This window comes from Eublepharis macularius, chromosome 2, assembly GCF_028583425.1.
Source record: "Eublepharis macularius isolate TG4126 chromosome 2, MPM_Emac_v1.0, whole genome shotgun sequence".
Classification (NCBI taxonomy): domain Eukaryota; kingdom Metazoa; phylum Chordata; class Lepidosauria; order Squamata; family Eublepharidae; genus Eublepharis; species Eublepharis macularius.
In genome coordinates, this window is record NC_072791.1 from 225,271,478 (window position 1) to 225,291,911 (window position 20,434).

The following is a 20,434-nucleotide window of genomic DNA, read 5'->3' on the forward strand; positions in this document are numbered from 1 at the left end:
TTTAGAAGAAGCGCTACGAGAATGCGAAACGGTTATCCCGTCAGCTGCGGCGGCTATGATAACATCTTTTATGAGAGAGTCTTTAGGAAGTTATTTTCTGAATGGCACACTCTAGCTGCTGGCCACGCTTGTGTACAGATGAGCCAAATTGTTATGTTAAACAAGGAAGGTTGTCAAGATTAATGAATGGAGGATCGGTTTGGGGGCATGGTTTTCTTTATACTGAAAAATCAGATGGCTTCTCCCATGAAAGACGCAAAACCAATTTCTGCCGTTGGGAAAGAAGCAGTACTTTTGGCTTAGTCACAAATCAAGCCATTTCCCAGCTTCTTTCTCGAACTGCACATCTGCACAACTAACATTAGCAATGTGAATATCAATTAGTGTCGCCAACCTCCAGTTGGGGCCTGGAGATCTGGAATTTCAATAGTTCTTCAGACAACAGAGATCAGTTCCTTGCAGAAAATGGCAGCTTCAGTGGACAGACTGTATGGAATCACATCCTTTACTGAGCTCTCTCTCCTCCCCAAATGCTACTCTTCCCAAATCTCCTGGAATTTCCTAATTCGGAGTTGGCAACCATAATACCGGGATATCTTTTTCTAGTTCAGTATATGGAATTCACTTTTGCCTCGTTGATCCCTGGCCTAGAGACCCTGAATTTTGAAGAGCCAAGCCTGTTCTCTTGACACTGGCATGTAGGGTTGCCAATTCTGGGTTGGACAATACTTGAGTTAGAGTCGCCGCCTCCAGGTTAGGAAATTCCTCGAGATTTTGAGTGTGGAGCCCGGGGAGGGTGGGATTTGGAGGAGGGGAGGGACCTCAGCAGGGTATAACGCCGTAGAAACTACCTCCCAAAGCAGCCATTTTCTCCAGGGGAACTGACTTCTGTCAGCTGGAGATCAGTTGTAATTCTGGGAGATTTTCCAGCCCCCACCTGGAGGCTGGCAACCCTAGGTGCTGCATGAGTTTTTTCTTCAGATGTTTCTCCTGAACTCCCCCTTTCCTCAAGGCCACGCCTCCTTCACTGTTCCTTCCCTCAAGCTTTCATTCCTTCCATCTCTTCCCCAGTCAGGAAACTAGGAAATGTCTTCCACCCCTGCCTACCTTTCTCTGCTTCCTTCAGATCCTCCATCCTTGTAATCTTCTGCCAGTTTTAGGTCTTTTTAGCAGCCTTGTGCTTTTTTCCCCTGTCAGAATTTCACAGCCAAGCAGCCAGCTGGAGCACATCAGACGCTCTGTCCTCCATAGGGCCAACCTAGGTTTCTGTCTGGGTAAGCAAAGTATCACTTGATGAGCCTTCAGTGCGTGAAAACCAGAGCCTCACAAGGACCGAGGTCACTGAGAACAAGACTCATCTTGCAGAGATGTACACTGCAGCTCTGTGTACGTTACTGGTGGTGGTGTACATTGTTTCCATCCACACAAAGAGAGTTGGATCCCGTCAGCTTTTCCTCTGATGTAAGACAGAAGAGGTGTTGAGGATCCTGTATATGAGGGGCTGCACTGAGGAAGGTTATTGGGTGAGATTATCCTGTCTGCTAAGTTGATAGGATCCAACCTTAGTATATTTTATTGAAAGTTTAGAGCACTGATATTCAGTGGCTCAGGAGCCAAAAGTGGCTGTTTGACATCTCACCTGTGGCTCTTCTGAGCACCGTTCTCCAATGTGGCACTTGTCCCACTAGGCTTATCAGTTTACTTGCTAAGGTGGGCAAGCTGCACCCCCAACCCCCAGGTGCTTACTGCTGCTCAATGAAGCACTGGGGAACCAGTGTCCCACAATGCCAAAATGTTACTTCTGGGTTCTTATATGGAAGTGATGTCACAGTATCACACAATGCTCTAGGAATTTCCTGTGGTAAAAACCTTAAAGAATTGGGGAATTCTTAGAGCAGGTGCCTCCAACCTTTTTGAGCTGCAGATACCTTTTAAATTTTGAGAGGGGTTGGTGAGCACCAAGCCCAAAATGGCTGCCACAGGAGATGGAGGCAACCCCAAAATGGCTACCACAGCAAGCATATAATACCTCTCTCCTCACTTTGCAATACAATTGTAGAAGAAGAATAAAAACAATTAAGGAAAGCCAGGGGGAGGGAGAGCAAAGAAAGAGTAAAACAGAAAGGAACGAAAGATGGGGAAGGGGGAGAGATAAGAGGGAATGAAAAGAAGGAAAGCCTGAAGGGAAATGGAACTATTCACTGATTAAAGAAAGCCCAGGTGCTTCCCAGTTCTCCTGAACCTCCTTTGGCTGTGCTGCTGTTGCAGTTGAAAACCCTTTTGTTTGGTAATCCTAGCTGTAAAATGCCTCCCTCCCAGTATCTAAAAAACTTGATGGGTACCAGCAGAAATACTGGAGGGCATCATGGCACCATGGACACCACTAGAGATGGGTACGAATCGAATTACGACCCAAAAAAACCCGCACGAACCGGGCCGGTTTGTGGTTTGTCAACAACTGATTCGTGGTGCTGTGTGTTACCGAGCCCCCACAACTTTTTCAGGCCCAATTCGTCATGTCGTGAGTGCTTCGTGAGCGCAGACAGGCTGGCGCCGATCCATTGATTTCCCAGGCAACGGAGGCCTGCAACATCTGCAGACCTTCAGTTGCTGTGGAGACCCCAATCTTAGCCCAGCTTACCTCAATAGGCAGGTCTCCCTTCCAACCGTGGAGCTCGCAGTCTGTTTCCTGGTAGCCAAGAGCAGGGGGGAGACGGGCCTTGTGTAGCCATGGGAACTCCAATCTCATCCCTCAAAACCCTGTTAGGCAGCTCTGTCTGCCAACCAGAGAGCTCCTGCTTTGCTCTATGAGAGCGTTTGTTATAAAAGGCTACACCTTGCCGTCTCTTTCTTTCAGTTTCTGCAGGCAGTGAGAGAGGGCGGCCTGCTGCTGGAATTGGAGGGAGAGGGAGAGAGTGAGAGGAAGTGGGATTGTTGGAAGGGAGCTTGGCTGCTGCTGCTGGCTGGTTAAAGAGACTGTGAAAAGCCTCTTCTGTTTCAGCCCAGTCTGCATTGTTGGGAACTGGGAAGGGTGCCTTCATTCCTCCACCCCACCCCATTCCCACTCAGGGCCTGGGCCACTCGGCTCTGGCCTGGGGCCTTGCTTGACTGAGGCCTATTACCCCCTTTTGGGGGGGGGGGTTCTTTCTCTTTATTCCTTCTTTATTCAGTTATTAATTCTAAATTTTGTGCACCTCAGGTGTCTGTGTTTGGGGAGGTAGGGCTGAACTTCCCACTGGTCTCAGGGTCACTCTCTGCCAGGCTCTGGGGCTGCCTCTTTGAGTTTATTATGCAGCCACCTGTAGAGGTGTGCGGGTGGGCACATGGGGGTTTCACCAGGTGGCGGCCAACCCCTGCCCTCTAGAAGGGGGAAAGCCATCTGACTGACTGCCTCCCTGACATTGCCTACGTTTGGGGGTCCCAGTCAGTTGGCATGGATGGCTCTAATTGTATTGCATGAGACTTTCCTGGGGGCACTAGCTTTGGGGGTCTATAAGTTGGAGATCTGTATTGGAATCAAATCGAAACTTGGAGGGTGACTGAAGTAGAGCCTGCTGAAAACTCCCTGTGAATATGGGCTCTCGGCGCCTAAAGGGGGCATTTCGGGGAGCCACGAACCATGAATCACATCGTAAACTAGCGGAAGTTTGTCAAAGTTCGTTGTTTGTCAAAATGAATGAACCATGAACCTCATGGTTCGGGGCTTCTTTTGGTTCGTGCCCATGTCTAGACACCACATTGGGGAACTCTGTTCTAGATATCTGTGAATGCTGATTTCTGCAGTCCCCATCCAATGCTCTCATGGTGGCCAGCTGAGGACAAGCAACCCTGTGCCCCATGTTTCCAGAAAGTAGGCAAAGCAGTGGTTCCAGTCGGCAGTTGGTTCCCATCTTGAAACAGCTGCTGCTGGGGAAATAGATAAGCTCTGAGCCTCCTTGGAGTGCTGGCTACATGCTAGAGGTGGAAGTAAATGTGGCCCTTCAGGTTGATGGTAATTGCGAATTTGGCTCTCCATGTGCCGTTGAGTGGGTACCACTGCATTCTCTACAGAAAGTGGTCAACGTGGTTCCCAGAAACAATCTCCAAGTGGAGGAATTTATTACAGTGTACCGTAGAAGTTCTGGACCAAGCAGCTCCTTTTGTCATCAGTGAGGCCTGGAGCTTGCTAAAAATCCTGACTGAAGTAACAGCAGTTTTCATTATGTCAAAAAGAAATAGGATGTGGCTTAGTTCTGTGTATATTTCATATTACTGTCAATACAATAGCAGCAACCCTTTGAAAGGCTTTGAACCAAAAGCCTTCACTAACAGACCCGGTAGGGTGTAGTTGACTTGTACTGGGGATGGCCTCAAATCCTGTATTAAAGCATGACGCTCCTGAGCCAGTTTGTAGTAATGGTTAAGAACGGCAGGACTCTAATCTGGAGAGCCAGGTTTGATTCCACACTCCTCCGCTTGAAGCCAGCTGGGTGACCTTGGGTCAGTCACAGCTCTCTCGGAGTTCTCTCAGCCCCACCCCCCTCACAGGGTGATTGTCATGAGGATAATCAAAAAGAGTCCAGTAGCACCTTTAAGACTAACCAATTTTATTTTAGCATAAGCTTTCGAGAATCAAGTTCTCTTCGTCAGGCATCTGACGAAGAGAACTTGATTCTCGAAAGCTTATGCTAAAATAAAATTGGTTAGTCTTAAAGGTGCTACTGGACTCTTTTTGATTTTGCTACCACAGACTAACACGGCTAACTTCTCTGCATCTATGTCATGAGGATAATAACAACACACTTTTGTAAACCACGCTGAATGGGTGTTAAGTTGTCTTGAAAGGCAGAATATAAAGCAAATATGATTATCATCATTAGGTGGAACAATTGTTTTCTCTCAGGTTAAGCTAAATTTCAGGATTGTTGTTAAGGATTAAAAAAAGAAAACCATCAGAGCACCTTGAAGAATGGTGGGGATCAATCTAATCAGCAAATTGCTGCTAATCACCAAAAAGATTATCAGCATATGAATGTCACCATTTGTAAAGCCTGTTTTCATACTGTTGGTGGTGCTTTTGAACTCTGCCTCCCTGTGGTCCTTGTGGCATACTCTCCTCTGCCTGTGCTTAGTAAGACTTCAGAGACACAGAGCCACCCTCTGCCTGTATAGCTAATGGTCACATTGTATGTGGCTGCATTCTAATTAACTTGTTAAAATTGTGCTCTACATCACATGAGACAATTCTACGTGCATGTTGATGGCTGTGTGTACAAGTGCTTGGAAGCTTCTGTATTCACTCATTGTGTTACTTTTTTTCTTCTTTTAACAGGTAGAGGAAGGAAGGTAAGTTCTATCATTTTTATTTAGTGCCCTCTATCAGTCCTATTAATGATTTTCCATCTGTTATTAGATGTACTTTACAAAGCATGGCAAAGATACTCCAGGAAACCATTAAAGATGCCATAAATACCACTTCACTGACTTTATCTGACAAATTCACTGTCAAGCAGGAGCAAATGCCAGAAACCTCCTAAATCTTTTTTAGTAGCTACTAAACAGTAACAAAGGCTTCTTAGACAAAATCAGTAGGTAGGGTCCATGGTAATGTTACTAATAGGGCTGCTTGTAGCAATGGCAGGAGAAAAATTAAAACACAGTGACATCAGCTGCATCGAGACATCATTTCTGGGTAAAATCCAGAAGAAGCGTAAGGTAGCTCTAGGAATTGCCAGAAACTCTTTTGTTTTACCATAGAAATTTCACTGATTCCTAGAGCTGCCCTACATCATTTCCAGGTTTAATCTGGAAGTGATGTTGCAAAGTAGCTGACTCTTTCCATTTCTCCACCCCAGCCCTTCTGCCAGTTGCCAGATTTTGCCTCGCAACTCTAGTTGCCAACCTCCAGCTACAGTCTGGAGATCTCTTGGAATTACAACTCATCTCCAGTCTACAGAGATCACTTCCCCTGAAGGAAATGACAGCTTCATCACATCCTTGCTGAGTTCTGCAAACTTCCCCCTCCCCAGGTTTGCCGTCAAATTGCCAGGAATTTCCCAAGCTGGGTTCATGGAGATGACCTTCTCTCCAAATACTGTAATACCTACTTATTAAGACCAACCAAAATGCCACAAAATAGTGAATGCCAGCTTTTGAGTTTCCCAGAACCCTTTATGAGGCTGAAAGTTATGTAGAGAAAAGGAGTTGGGGGAAAGAGAGGAAAAGGTGTTTCAGGGATTGCTGGAAGAGTCTAAGTTCTGCCACAGATTAGGTTGGAAATCCCAACGATGTGATAGTGCTAGCAATGTGCCCCACCATCTCAATGATTTCGAAAAAAGTCTCCGTATCAGCATCGGTGTTTCGGGGGCTACCTGCCCCCATAGTTAGCAGTTTGGTTACATGGGAGGCCATGTTCCCCAGCAATTTAACCAGGGTTGGCTGTTGCTGAGGGCATATATCAGTCCTCAGTCCTAAACCAACAAGCTTATCTGACTGGTGTTCTACTCCGCATTCTCTTCTCTTGGTGCCTGCACCATTTGGAAGGCTGAAGAGCTTTTCCTTTTTCCTATCAAGTGGAGGATGAACAGTCATGATGTACTCATCCTATAAGAACATTTATTTACTGTTTTTAACCCTGGAAGGTACCCTCAACCCTTTGAGCATTAGGCCCCTTGACACGTCTTCACCACGAACAGGGCTGAGAAATAAAGCCTTTTTTTAAACTGATAACTTTGCCGCCATGATCGCTGCTGCTACATTTAATCCTTGCCAGGTTGGGCTTCGGCAAAGATCTCTCTTGGATGGTTTTACTTCAGATGCAGTGCCGTTCTAAGCAGTTACACACTTCAATGTATTTATAAGTGTGTAAGAATGCCTGGGATTGCACTGTAAATGTCAATTGCTGGTAAGCAACCTGGGAAAGCTTAGGTGTCTATTCTCCTGTTTGCGGGACCTCCAGTGCCTCTATTTGGCCTCTGTGTGGAACAGGATTGTGAGTTAGACACAGGGCTTTTTTTCAGCTGGAACGTGGTGGAACGGAGTTCCGGCACCTCTTGAAAATGGTCACATGGCTGGTGGCCCCGCCCCCTGATCTCCAGACAGAGGGGAGTTGAGATTGCTGGTGTGGAGGGCAATCTCAACTCCCCTCTGTCTGGAGATCAGGGGGCGGGGCCACCAGCCATGTGACCATTTTCTCCGAGGGCAACCCACTGAGTTCCACCACCTCTTTTCCCAGAAAAAAAGCCCTGGTTAGACAAAACATTGCCCTGATTCACCAGGACTCTTCTGTGGCTGTTTTACACACATACAAGCAGTACTTAATTCGTTGTAAGGGTTGTTGCTGGTGTGGTTTGGAAGTCAGACCACACAACAGAAGCCTTTACGTCTGCCCAAAGCAACATGAGAGCAATTGTGGCAACAACAACGATGACAGTAAACATTTCAGAGGAGTAGCCATGTTAATCCATTGCAGCAGAAATAAATAGAAGTTTTGTGGCACCTTAAAGATGAACAATTTATATACTAAGATAACTAGAATCTACTTTGTCCGTGAAACCCTGTTGAAATAAAAGCTTTGTAATTCTTTACGGTGTCACAAGCCTTCTGCTTATTTATGCTGGTAAGGGTTCCTCCCCCTCCCACCCCCGGCAGGCTGTGTGCTCCCTATAGAGAACAGATACATTGTATTATTTTGCAAGTGTTTTTTTTTTTTTTAAAGGAGCAAGACTAACGGTTAGGTGTCCCATTCCCCTGGTGGGTGCAGGATTTCCCACCCTTGTTCCTATTGCCTGCCATTGCTCTGAGAAAAATATTAAAAACCCACAACATCGCATGCGCTGTCACTTCACTTTTGATAAAAAATTGAGTGACATAGGGTATCTCTAGGAATCACTGGAAACTCTATGGTTTTACCATAGTTTTTAAAAAAATTCCTAGAGTTACCCATGTCACTTCTCTTTTTTTAACCGAAAATAACATAATGCTGTAGATGGTGTAAGCCCACCCCCGCCCCACACACACACCCCATCCCTCTTGCTGACTGCCAGGCACTGCCTGGCAACCCTTCTACCCATACCATTGTCTGTTATCAAACACAAGAAGTTGTACTGTTGGGCCAAGTCTGCCCTGGTGTAGTCTTTTGCTTTATGATATCTGGTGGTTTTCTAAGCACCTAGAAAGGCCCTTAGCTCTCATCCAATGGACTGTATCCTATTAGCTTTTCCACAGGCAAAAGAGAGGGAAGCCATGAAAAGGCTATACTGGGGATTATGTGGATTGAAACCTACAGCAAAGAGGAGAACTGGAAAGCTGATAGGATCCAACCTAGTAAGGTTACTTGCGTTACGTGGAATGCAAATTCCTGAAAAGCGTTTTCTCAGAAAATTTTCATTAATATTCTGCCGTCACAGATAAACTTTCTTCCATACAGGGTCAAAAAGGAGAACCCGGAGATGTGCCCGTGGTAAGTTCTTGTTTCTGCTTTGTTCTTCACTTACCAGTGTTTTTATAACATACAGTGGGATAGGACTAGCCACCTAACTCTGAACAGTAGCAGTGTTAGATTTTTACCCGTTGCAAAAAGCAAAGAGATTCATAATTGTCATAATGTCATTCATTTGCTAAGAAGAGATTCTGTAGAATGAAAAACTTTCTTTTGTGGACAATTTAGACAGAATAATGCATTTTATGTACTGCAACCTTTGCCTTCTTTAACTGTTTCTGGAGCTAAATTGCTTCACATTTTTCCTCCTTGATGCTCCTCTGAGGGAGGAGAGGAAGGTTGTTGTGAGGTAAAATGAAGGAAGGGAGAACAATGTGTGCTGCCTAGTCTTTGGAGGAAGGGCCGTATGTGAGTGCCACCGAGTCGCAACTGACTTATGGCAACCCCCACGAGGGGTTTTCAAGGCAAGTGAGGATCAGAGGCGGTTTGCCAGTGCCTTTCTCTACAAAGTCTTTGTTTTTCCTCTATCCAAATACTGACCCTACTTAGCTTCTGAGATCTGACGAGTATAGTATGCCATTCTACCACCCATGGAGTAAAAAGTACCAAATGAACAACTAAGAGGAGAACATAGGCTTGGCAAAGTTTTACAGCAGTCACTCACCGCATGTAAAAAAAGATTTTTTGTATACGTTTACATGTGTGTGTATGGGCTAGGCATTTACAATGAAATCCTAAGCAGAGTTACTCCAGTCTAAGTCAATGGGTTTAGACTGGATTTCAGTGGGCTTAGACTGGAGTAACTCTGCTTAGAATTTCACAGTTAATAATCCTCTCAAAGCACACTAAGCCACGTTACTCTGTTTTCTGTTCCTGTCACTGGAGTGTTTCTCACATTACATTCCAGAAAGCCTGGGGTGCCACTAAGAAGGCAGACAGCAAGCTCTGTCACAATTCTGTTTGCATGATTCATGTTCAAAGAATGCTCGTTTCTCACATTCATGGGTTACACTGAAAAAAGCAAAAGGACTGAGCATAAACCTAAACAAAGAATAAAAAGCGAAGATGCCCTGATTTTGTAGGCTCCTCAAGGCACTTCCCATAACACTCTGACATCCTCTTGTGGTTGGGTGGGAGTGTCCAAGGATGAAGAACGTGGGTTGCATTGGGAGAGGTATTAGTTGTGTGTGAGAGAAGGAGGTTAATGTGGTGTTGAGAAAGAAAAATAGCTTTTAGTTATTGTAGGTTTTTGTTTATGTCCAAACTAGACAGTACAACGTCCCTGAGTCTGCCATGGGAACACAAAACCATTTTAGATTTTTTTAACTTTTGAAAATGTCCCAGGGGCCTGATCCTGCTGGGATCGCTGATGTGGGGAGGTGGGGGGCTCCTGCCTCCTCCTGTGCCATTTTTTGGCTCTTGAAAACAGTGTGGGGGAGGAGAGTGGAGACTCTTATTGTCTCATGCCACAGTCCCCCACCAGGATTTCACATTTCCCAAAGTAAAAAAAGTAAGCTCTAAAACGGGTCCACGTCCCCATGGCAGACTTGGGGATATGGTACCATCCAGTTTGATCCTCGCTACCAGGGTGTTAGCTGTCAGGGAAATTGAGAACAGTCACAGTTGACACATTGTTGAGTCATCCTGGTGTGTTATTAAAGCTTTCTTTTTTCTCCTTTGTGTAGGTTACAGGTATAAGAGGACGGGCTGGACCAGCTGTAAGTAATCACTAACTCTTTGCAGAATGCTGAAGATGCTTCTAACGCTGACCTACATTTTTGTGATCCGTTTTCCAGGCCTATATTACGCAGCAGTCGGTTATTGCTTGCATTCTTCTGCTACCGCAGAGCTGTTGCCCCTGTGACGACTGTAATTGGCCGCTACGTGGAAGATCTTCCACGCAGCTTGCCCATTCTTTCCTCAGTTCTCATTGCTCTTCCTTAAACTTTGGTTTGGCAAGATGTAGTTTTCTGTGAGTTTCGGTTTCTTGTGGCTTTCCCCCTTGTAAAGATTCCAAGCGTATGTTTGGAAGGAAGAACACATATTGGGATGGGAACCCCACTGGATGCTCGAGGTGTTTATAGGAGCTAGTTGGAGAACAACAGTAGGAAGAGGGAAAATGTGAAGTCCTTTATCTCTCCTCCCCCAAAGCTTCTGCTCCAAATTGCCCTGAAAAAAGCAACCATCTGGATTTTGTTACACATGTGCACATGTAATGTTTAGCCCCACCCCAGCTGATGAATGTTGATTTGATAACAGCTGGTCTCAGACCCAGGGAAAGGAGAAGAACAGCTTTCTGTGTGGGCTTGTAAGCATATATAAAAGAGATCTGAAAGATGGCACAAAATGTTGACTCCTCTAGTCTTCTCAATAAATGAGCTCTACTCCATGAACTCGTAAATTAACCCCAAAGATACTTCTGCCCCCAAATAAATACTGAATATGTATGGATTTTTGACACGTGAACACTTATACGTATATATGTGTCCAGGGCTTTTTTTCTGGGAAAAGAGGTGGTGGAACACAGTGGGTTGCCCTTGGAGAAAATGGTCACATGGCCGGTGGCCCCGCCCCCTGATCTCCAGACAGAGGGGAGTTTAGATTGCCCTTGGCGGCGCGGTTCCGGAACTCTGTTCCACCGCATTCCAGCTGAAAAAAAGCCCTGTATGTGTCCCAAAATGTTGAATTGCCCCCTTCCCCCGTTTTTGAAATGCTAGCACCTTTTATCTTGAACTACTGCTGAGTCAACTTCTGGAGAATTCTACAACCAAAACCAACAGCAAACATTCTAAGTGAGGGCAAATTAAAACCTACACATTTATTTCCTCGAGGGAACCCCTTCCACATTAATTCATGTGTATGCGGTGAGGCAGGAGGGAACTGTACGTCTTGTAGAGAACTCCAGCACATTGTGGAGGATTCAGGAACAGATGCTGGAGCATACTATCAGTTCCATGCAGGGGAATTAATCATACCCCTCCGCTCTGGTCATTTTTGAAGGCACGTACCACCTAAGGTTAGGTACGTGGCCACCTGAGAAAAAGCCTTCTCAGTCATGATGCCATAACTTAGACATTCTTTCCTCAAGGATATTAATCTCACTCACTCTACTATTGTATTCTGCCTGCAGGTGAAGATTTTTCTGGCATACCCTCAATAACTGTTATTAGCCTCCTCCCGTTTTTTTCGGTGTTGTCTCTATATATGTTCTTATTGAAATATTGCATATAGCCTTTTAAATGTTTTTAATGATGAAATGTTTTAATGTGTGATGTTTGCCCATCTTGGGTACCCATTTGAGTGGAATGGCAGCACATAAATGCTTCGAATAAATAAATATTATTTAAATTATTTAAAACATTTATGAGCTGCCTTTCTACCTTAAGGAAATCAAGGTGGCTTATGATAAACATAAAGTACATAAAAACAGACCTTAATTTAAAATCACAATTTAAAACTACCCAGAAGTAGAAAAACCAATCAAATGCTGTTCTTAAAAAAAATAAAAAAGCTGCCTCCTAAAGATTGAAAGACAGGGGTCATAAAGAAACAAATAGGGCTTCACCTCTGCCCTGTATGAAACTGAGAGGAGGATCCAGATGTGGCTTCGTGTTCCATAGTCAGATCAGTAACCCAGGACAAACCTCTTCCAGAGCATCTTGACTGCTGTCGTCTGACCAGGGCTTTTTTTCTGGGAAAAGAGGTGGTGGGACTCAGGACCGCGCAATGATGTCACTTTGGGTCAGCTGGAACAAGGGGGGAGTTTTTAAAAGTTTAAATCGCCCTCAGCAAAAATGGTCACATGGCCAGTGGCCCCACCCCCTGATCTGCAGACAGAGGGGAGTTTAGATTGCCCTCCGCGATGCAGCGCGGAGGGCAATCTCAACTCCCCTCTGTCTGGAGATCAGGGGGCGGGGCCACCGGCCATGTGACCATTTTCAAGAGGTGCCGGAACTCCGTTCCACCGCATTCCAGCTGAAAAAAAGCCCTGCTTCTGACAAACTCTGATGATCTAAAGACTCCTCAGAATATTGTTTGAAAGCCACCATAGAAACGCAGTCCGTCACAGAATACCAGATGAATGTGAGGATTGCCATTACAAAGGACAACCAGACCATGTTTCTTGAAAGAAATTATTATTTCAATTTCAGGAGAATGTATGAATGGATATGTTTATTCTAATTATTAACTTAGGGGCCTCCAGGATCGCAGGGACCTAGAGGGATGCGAGGACCTAAAGGAAGACCAGTAAGTTGTCAAATATTGTCTGGAGAATGTTATTTGAAATCTAAATACTGACTTTTATCTAAAACTTTTCAGCTTTTCAGAGTGGCTGTAGTATTTTCCGTGTTGGGTTGCCAGCCAGCCACTTGCAACTGGCAGGATGTTGGGGGGTGGAGACTGAAAAAAAACCACGGTGTTGTGTGATGTCACTTCCAGGTAAGGATCAGAGGAGAGGAAACAGCACCGGTAGGTGAACAGGAATTACCTGATGGGGCTATTCCTAGAGTGTCATGTGACATGGTGATGTCATTTCCAGGTACTTGCCTGGAAATGACATCATAGCATGGCACAACTTTGTCTCCCCTGGTCTTTGCTAATTCAAGCAGTGGAGGGGGTCAGAGGCTGGCAGAGGGAGATGGCTCGCTGAAGCAGGCAAAATGGCTATCCTGTTTATGTTAGGCCTCTTCCGTTTGCCCATAACTATATCCTGAAACCTAATTTGTAACCGTATAGATCAATTCCATAGACTCATACATCCACACGTTGTCTTTGTGGTCAGCACGTTGTGCTTTTGAAATCCCGTTTTCGCCGTGGCCCTCTAGAAGCACCCTCTGCAGGGCGAAGCTGGCTTCCCTTGAGTCTCCCGGAAGTCTATTAAGTGGAAATGGGGAAGAAATGTGGTTTATGCAGGGTATTTCTAATTATGAAAATCATTTTGCTGCAGGTCCTAAACACAATCGAAATGGATTGACCACATATCATAGAAAATATGGGGAGGAAGTAAACGTAGTAAGAGTCGTTGCTTGTTAAACCCTTTGTAGTCTTATTATCCCTGGCAACTGAACATTTTTGTCTTGATAAACGAGGGCTTGGAACCCATGTAGCATTTCCACTGGTGGAAGGATATTCACGAGTGGAGAGGGACTTCCTAGCCTCTCCTAGGGTTCCCAACTGCCAGGAGGGGACTGGAGATCTTTTGGAATTACAGATCATCTCCAGACTATAGAGATAATTTCCCCTGCAGAGCATTTTGGGATGTGGTGGGAGAGGCTAGGCAAGGAATGTATGCTCCTTTGATGCAAGCCATCAGCGGAAACATCTGCGTGATCCAACCCAAGGTACATTTTAGAACTGTGAGAATATCCAGTTTAGTTTCTAATTGATTCTAGACCATGATGGTTGTAGAAAGAATGTTGAAACAGAATTGTACAACGTGCTTTAAAGCAGCGTGTCCAGATCCAGCCGCAGTACCAACCTACAGCCCCTAGGGAGCACCCTTGTAGCCAGAGTTGCCCTGAATTGTAATGCAGGTAATTCCCAGAATGTAAGGCAGGGATATCATTTGAAAGGCATTCATAATATACAACATTTATGTAGTAAGGCCTTCCCGTTTGCTCACTGTATTGCATCTATAAACCTGTAGAAAGGCCTCCTTTTGATTCTTCGAACTGATGATTCCTAAACTGCAACCTAGACATAATAGGCAGTTTGGATCATGGTTTCACAAACTAACTATGATTAAAATCCACCATGATTCCGTGTTATGTTTAAACAAAAATGGTCAGAGTTGCATATAAAGGGGATTTTCCAGTTGTTTTTGGAGTCACTGTGGCATTACGAACTGGTAATCCTGAGGGAGCAGCAAGGACCAAACGCCAATATGCAGAAGTGTGTTTTTGAATGGAATTTCATATACTGATCTGAGCAAATTAGCCAATTACTTGGTTCCAGACTAATGATAACTTTAATGTTTCCCGTCTCTATTTTAGGCTTTGAGTTAATAAGAAAGTAATGCAAGAATAGCAGTGTGCTCTGGTGCCATCTAGTGGCTCCCCTTAGCAACTACTTGTTTAAAACATGCATTGCTTTCTGGGAGAAGCGGACATAAGGTTTTAACATTTATGTGTGTGTGTTCTAAAGACCACCAATGTTTTTGCAACAAAGAGCTATTTTTCATCATTTTACATCTACCAGTGTTATTTTTTTGCAATGTTAAACTAGCTGTGTTAGCAAGTTATAACATGCCTTTATTATTATTGTTGCTGTTATTACTAATACATGATTGTAATGCATGTAAATGACCATAAATAAAGAAATAACAATAACAACAATAATAATAACAGTTACAAAGTGCCAGCTGTGCCCGGAGTTTGCCCGCTACCAGCAGGTACCTGGAAACCCTAGATGATAGACAGTTTGACAGTACTGCACAACACGTGTGACTGCAAACACAAAGGTGTTGCCCTGCAATCCCTCCAAAACCCACATATCCAAGTCATAAACACATTTGGGTCACAACTATCCTTCAACAAATGCAACATCCATTTTGAGAGTAAACATCTTGATGAGCAGAATTCTTTTAAACAGAGTAAATGGCTATGATCCGTTTTCAATGCAGCAGATGGAAAACAGCCTTTGGCAATGTGGACTGAACAGGCGCACCTCAGGGAGTGATCCTTGGTGAGAGAACAAGAGTGTAACAAATAAACAGGACTGTGTGAGTGCAGGACTGCAGTTTTTACCCAGTTCAGCAACCTTGAGTTCTTCAGTGATCACCCAAAGGGTGATGGCCGAGATGCGGAGGAGAGCAAGCCAGAGACAAATCTTAGGGGCTATTTACTGAAAGAATATTGGCCGAGTCTTTCCAAGTATTTTTGTTAGGCCATTAGAAAATTTTCTTTTGGGCAACTGAATTTTTTTTCCTGTGGACAAGAGAATAATAAGGGTTATTGAAAGCAAGAACAACTCCCATTGCAACAGGGACAGGGCTTTTGAGGCAGAGACACTGAACGAGGCAGAGGTTTCATGGAACACCTTGTTTTGTATTTATAGTGAAATGACAACTAGGCCGTTTCCAGATGCCTTACCTTCTGCCGCTCCATGCCGCAACGTCGCGGCTCGTCCTGGGGCAAACGCGAAATATCGCACGCGTTTTGTGCGATGTTGCGCAAAACTCGCGCGAGAAAACGCGATATTTTGCATTTTCCCCGGCACGAGCCGCAACGTTGCGGCACGGAGCGGCAGAAGGTAAGCCAATTGGAAACGGCCCTACTGAATGTTGCTTTGTTTTGTAGATTGTAGATCTTGTTCCCGCTGATAACTGTCAACCATGTGCATAGTGAAACCATCTGTCATATCATGGGTGACTCTGAAAGTCCTTTCCCTTTTGAATGGCTGGCTGTTAACCTGGCCCTTCTGATATAACTCCAGCACGGACTTCCTTATCCCATGCTGATCCAGTTGAAGAATTCTTTATTCTGCTCCTACTTCATCTACTGACTCATATACTCGAAGTAAAAATTGCAGAGCAGTGCCAAAAAAAGAACAAGGCTATAAAGGGCATTCGTGTACCCCATCATGTTGAATTTTACAGACAGATTCATGGAATATTCCTACTGTTCCACCCGCTATCCCAGTTGTCTTCCAAAGCCAATTTTGCTTTTTAATATATGACTCATGAGAAATTCTTATGCAAAGGAATGCTAGTATAAATCTGGGATGGAGTCCTGTGGAACTTGAGAAGTCCCTCTGAATTTGTGCCAGGATAAATGAAAACAGAAATTGATGTGTGTCTGTCCCCTGAGGATTTAGAAAAAACGGGCAAATTGGTTTATGGGAAATGATCAAAGATACATGAAATCCACGGTATGCGGTTCCTAATGTGATGAATCAGCGATTTCATCAATGACATCTTTTTACATATCCGTTCCATGTATTGCTAAACATTTCTTATTCCGTAATAAAAAGTTCCTGCTGTAACTCTGTTGTCTCCTAGGAGAATTTTACTGTAAATGTAAGGACACGTTTTTTTCCCTCGTGACATTTACTGTTGGAGAAGGACTATAGCAAAAGCTTTATCACCCATCTGAAGCTTTTAAAAAAACCATGGCACAATTCGCTGGAACTTCTATGTGTGGATATTTTTTAATGTAAGTTTAAGGGACAGAGACAGCGCAGTGTAGTGGTTAGAGTATCAGACTAGGAATTGAGAGACCCAGATCACAGTCCTGCCATGGAAGCTCACCAGGTGACATTGGGCCAGCCGCTATCTCTCAGCCTAATTTACCACACACGGCTGTTGTTTGAATGAAATGGGGAAGGGAGAGCCATGTATGCCCCAGTAACCTGAGCTTCTTGGAGTACGGGCAAGATAGAGCTGCACTCGGTACATATTTAGATGGACAGAAGGGGCTGCTCAAATGTTACAGTTTTTATGTGCAGTCTGCTGGAAATATCTCCATACGGTGACAGTCCACTGTGCAGAACTTCTAAAGGTATTGTCAAGGACCTATCATTGCATAGGCAGCCTCAGTAACAAACAGGGTGGGGGGTTTTTTTGCAGCAGTTGTACGCGTGCTGGCTGCAATGTTATAATAATAATATTAATAACATTCGATTTCTATACCATCCTTCAGGACAACGTAATGCCGACTGAGAGCGGTTTACAAAGTATGTTATATTACCCGCACAGCAGTAATCACCCTGTGAGGTGGGTGGGGCTGAGAGAACTCCGAGAGAGCTGTGACTGACCCAAGGTCACCCAGCTGGCTTCAAGCGGAGGAGTGGGGAATCAAACCTGGCTCTCCAGATTAGAGTCCTGCCGCTCTTACCCACTACACTAAACTGTTTGAATTGTTTGATAATCTCTCTGCTCTGATTTATGCAACTTCTTCCTTTAGGGTGCCCGTGGTCCTCCTGGAATCGATGGGGAACCTGGTATACCTGGACAACCTGGTGACCCCGGGCCTCCTGGACAACCATCCACTGGGCCTGATGGAGTGGGCAGAGTAAGTGACCTTCATTACGTGTGAGCTCAGCTGCCTTCCTTACAACTGCAGGATATATTTCTGCCTCCTCTTCCATTTCAAAAGAATGACTGCTGACTCGTAAGTGAAGTTTCCCAAGTTGAGTGGAGGTTGGAGCAGCCAATCTGACAGCAGTTTTGCAGATTTAACTATATTGATATATACCTCAGTCACTTGCGACTTGCATGAAGTTTAATCAGCGCTTGTTTAATTATCAATTGTTCCTTTTTAATTAAGGTTGAAATCACTCTTGCTCATTATTTGTGTTGCTGCCTTGAAAGGGGCCAGGTCTATTATTCCCGTGGGCTGGGTGGATAACAGGCAAAGAGTTTTGTTTTTGTTTTTAAAAAGAACCCGAGATAATTTAATTCATGCTCATCTTTCAAACTCTCAAACCCTCAGAGCTTAATGAGAGAATAAGACATTTTCCTTTTAATTAAACTTGGCGTCTCTTTGGAAATAAATGAAATGTGGGCAGTGGGCGCATGGATTTTTAGCTCAAATGATTAATGGACTTTGGAATCAATGACCTTTAAAAGTCTTAAAATAACTGAGTTTGTGATATTTAACAGTGACAAAGGCTTCTGTTCAAAGGTTGTTAAAATAAATGGAAATCTTTTGGCTGATTTCACTGTAACATTGGTGTAATACACAAGTGAGACAAATACTAAGCAGGTCTACTCATAAACCTACTCTACTCTGCTATGGGACTTACTCAAAGGAAAAGGTCTTTAGGATGATACTGGCAGGAATCTAAAATGTGAAACACAACTACGATCTTTTCCACAAGGTCAATTTTAGGGACGTTCAGATTCCATTTTGCTTCTCTCAATCTCCAGAATTCCACATGAGAAAAGGAGTCATGAGATGAAGAACTGAACTTTCCCTGGCTTTTCCTCAACTTTTTTCCCTGTGCAGATATGTTGACTTTTTTTTGAAGCGGCTGTTAAGTCGCCATTAATGCATTTTATACGTGTGCAGAAATCTTACTCTGTTAGTGCTTCTCTTCCCCGCCCTCTTTCCTTTCCCTGGGCTCTGACTGGTTGGCCACCCAGTGGAAACCACACCCTCCCTCTCCCTCTCTTTTTAAAACAAGGGAAGAGTTGTAACGCTGCAATATTATTTCTCATATAGCTGTATTGCCAAATCAAGACAGCCAATTCTTAACTCTGCCGGCAAATTACATTTTTCTCATCTGACCCAGGTAGGGTACCTTACCTACCATCTGACCAACTCTTTGGCATCAGGAGAAGCCTGACAGCAAACACCAAGCAACCAACCTCCCTCCTTTTTAATGGAGGGAGGGTCACAACACTGTGACATTCATGCAGTCTACCTGTTAAGCACAATGTCCCATTCCCTGAGGGTAATCCACATTCCCCACTGGTCATTTCTTGGCTTTATTTGTATTGCCTTTCTTTATAACCAGAGCTTATGATCATGGTGATTTGGAAACCGGGGGTAGGTGGGGGCTCTCATCACAAGAATCCACCTTCCCCATCCCAGAACATGGTCACGTGGTGTGAGGAGGCCAATGAGAATGCTGTTTGGAGTCTGGAGATAAGTTGTAATTCCAGATTTCCAGGCACTAGCTGGAAGTTGGCAAACCTGTGTCCTGGTCTGTCATTGGTGAGGGGAGCAGCATTGGAGAGGGCCTGTAGAAGCCACCCAGTCTTACTTCACGTGTGGTCCTGAACTGGCTAACTTGGATTAAATCACAAGAAGGCTCTTGGGAGGGATCGTGGGGAAGGGGAAATCCTATTTATCCCTCTGCCAGTTCCAGCTTGCTCCCCCCCCCCCCCGAGTCTGGCTCACTTCTTTCCCCCTCCAACCAGTTTCTTTCTCCTAATTTTCTCCTCCAGCTGTAGGTGTTTTCTGTTCTTCACCTCTTCCATTGCCACTGCCTGCCTCTGCCCCTCCCCCTTGCCTTCCTCCTGGTTGCTGTGCCTTCAGAGCCAATCTCCCAGTAGGGTTCCCAGTGGCAGGCAATTTGCCCACTTGCCTGCTGATTGCCCAGCAATTGGCAGGCCCCCCGGAGGTTGCCCACCACCAACAGGCGCCCGTGCCAGGCAGGCACTCCCTGGGGGTGCGGCAATGTCACTTCCAGAAGTGCGGTTGTCGCACCCACTGCGGGAGCGTCCCCATGCTTCATTTGGAGCCAATTTGGGCCCCAAATGGGCCAGATCAACCCCATGCCTGACATGAAGTAAGTGCCAGGTACCCTGTGCTCCTGGCGGGAAGGGTTTGGGGCCTGGCAACCCTACTTGCCAGGTGCCCGCCAATGGTGGGCAATCTCCTCAAAATTCATTTCTCTTTCCACCAATGGCTTTCTGATTGGAAGGAGGAGGGCGGTCAGGAAGCAGGCCGGCAAAAGGGTGTTTGTACACCTGCAACTCCTGCTGATGACATCACTTCCAGCGTGACCTGGAATCAGCCCTGGAGTGACCCAGTCACCTCTTGGTCACACCAGATGTGATATCACCAGCAGGGGCTGCAGATGTGCGTACACACTCACTTGCACACCCACAATAGTAGCCATCCTCACCTCCCACTGGGGGGGGGGGCTGGCAACCCTACAGATAAACCTACCCAGACTCGATTTCCTTGTGCCATTCCCCTCCTTTCAGAAGTGAAGTAGGTTCGGGTTGCCAGATCCCTTGATTCCCCTGGCGGGAGCCTGGGAGCCTGGCTATCTACCTTTCTGTGTCCTGCGTCCTTGTTTTGCACGTGCGGCCTCCCGGCTTGCACGATGACATCACTACCAGGAAGTGACGTCATCTCACGGGAACAAAGTGTGTCTGAGAGCCCTCCTGCGAGCTAGACTGGCCCTCTGCGGGGCACAATTCAGCCCGAATTGGGCCGCTGTGGGCACAGGGGCCAAGTAAATTGGTACAGGGGGGAAGGGTGGGAGCAGGGGATCGCCCACCCTGGGCAGGGGAATGGCACCCCTAAAGTAGGTAGTCATAACGGAGAGACCCTTTTCTGG

The 20,434-nt window shown here is 45.3% G+C and overlaps 1 protein-coding gene across 1 annotated transcript in view; it reads left to right on the forward strand.

The window, feature by feature from the left end:
* Positions 1 to 20,434, forward strand: part of COL5A2 (collagen type V alpha 2 chain) — a 218,960-nt gene that overhangs the window by 112,760 nt on the left and 85,766 nt on the right. The window contains exons 3-7 of the mRNA XM_054972743.1: positions 5,312 to 5,325; positions 8,408 to 8,440; positions 10,105 to 10,137; positions 12,614 to 12,667; positions 17,323 to 17,430. Coding sequence (XP_054828718.1) covers positions 5,312 to 5,325; positions 8,408 to 8,440; positions 10,105 to 10,137; positions 12,614 to 12,667; positions 17,323 to 17,430 — 242 coding nt within the window. The remainder of the gene's footprint in view (positions 1 to 5,311; positions 5,326 to 8,407; positions 8,441 to 10,104; positions 10,138 to 12,613; positions 12,668 to 17,322; positions 17,431 to 20,434) is intronic.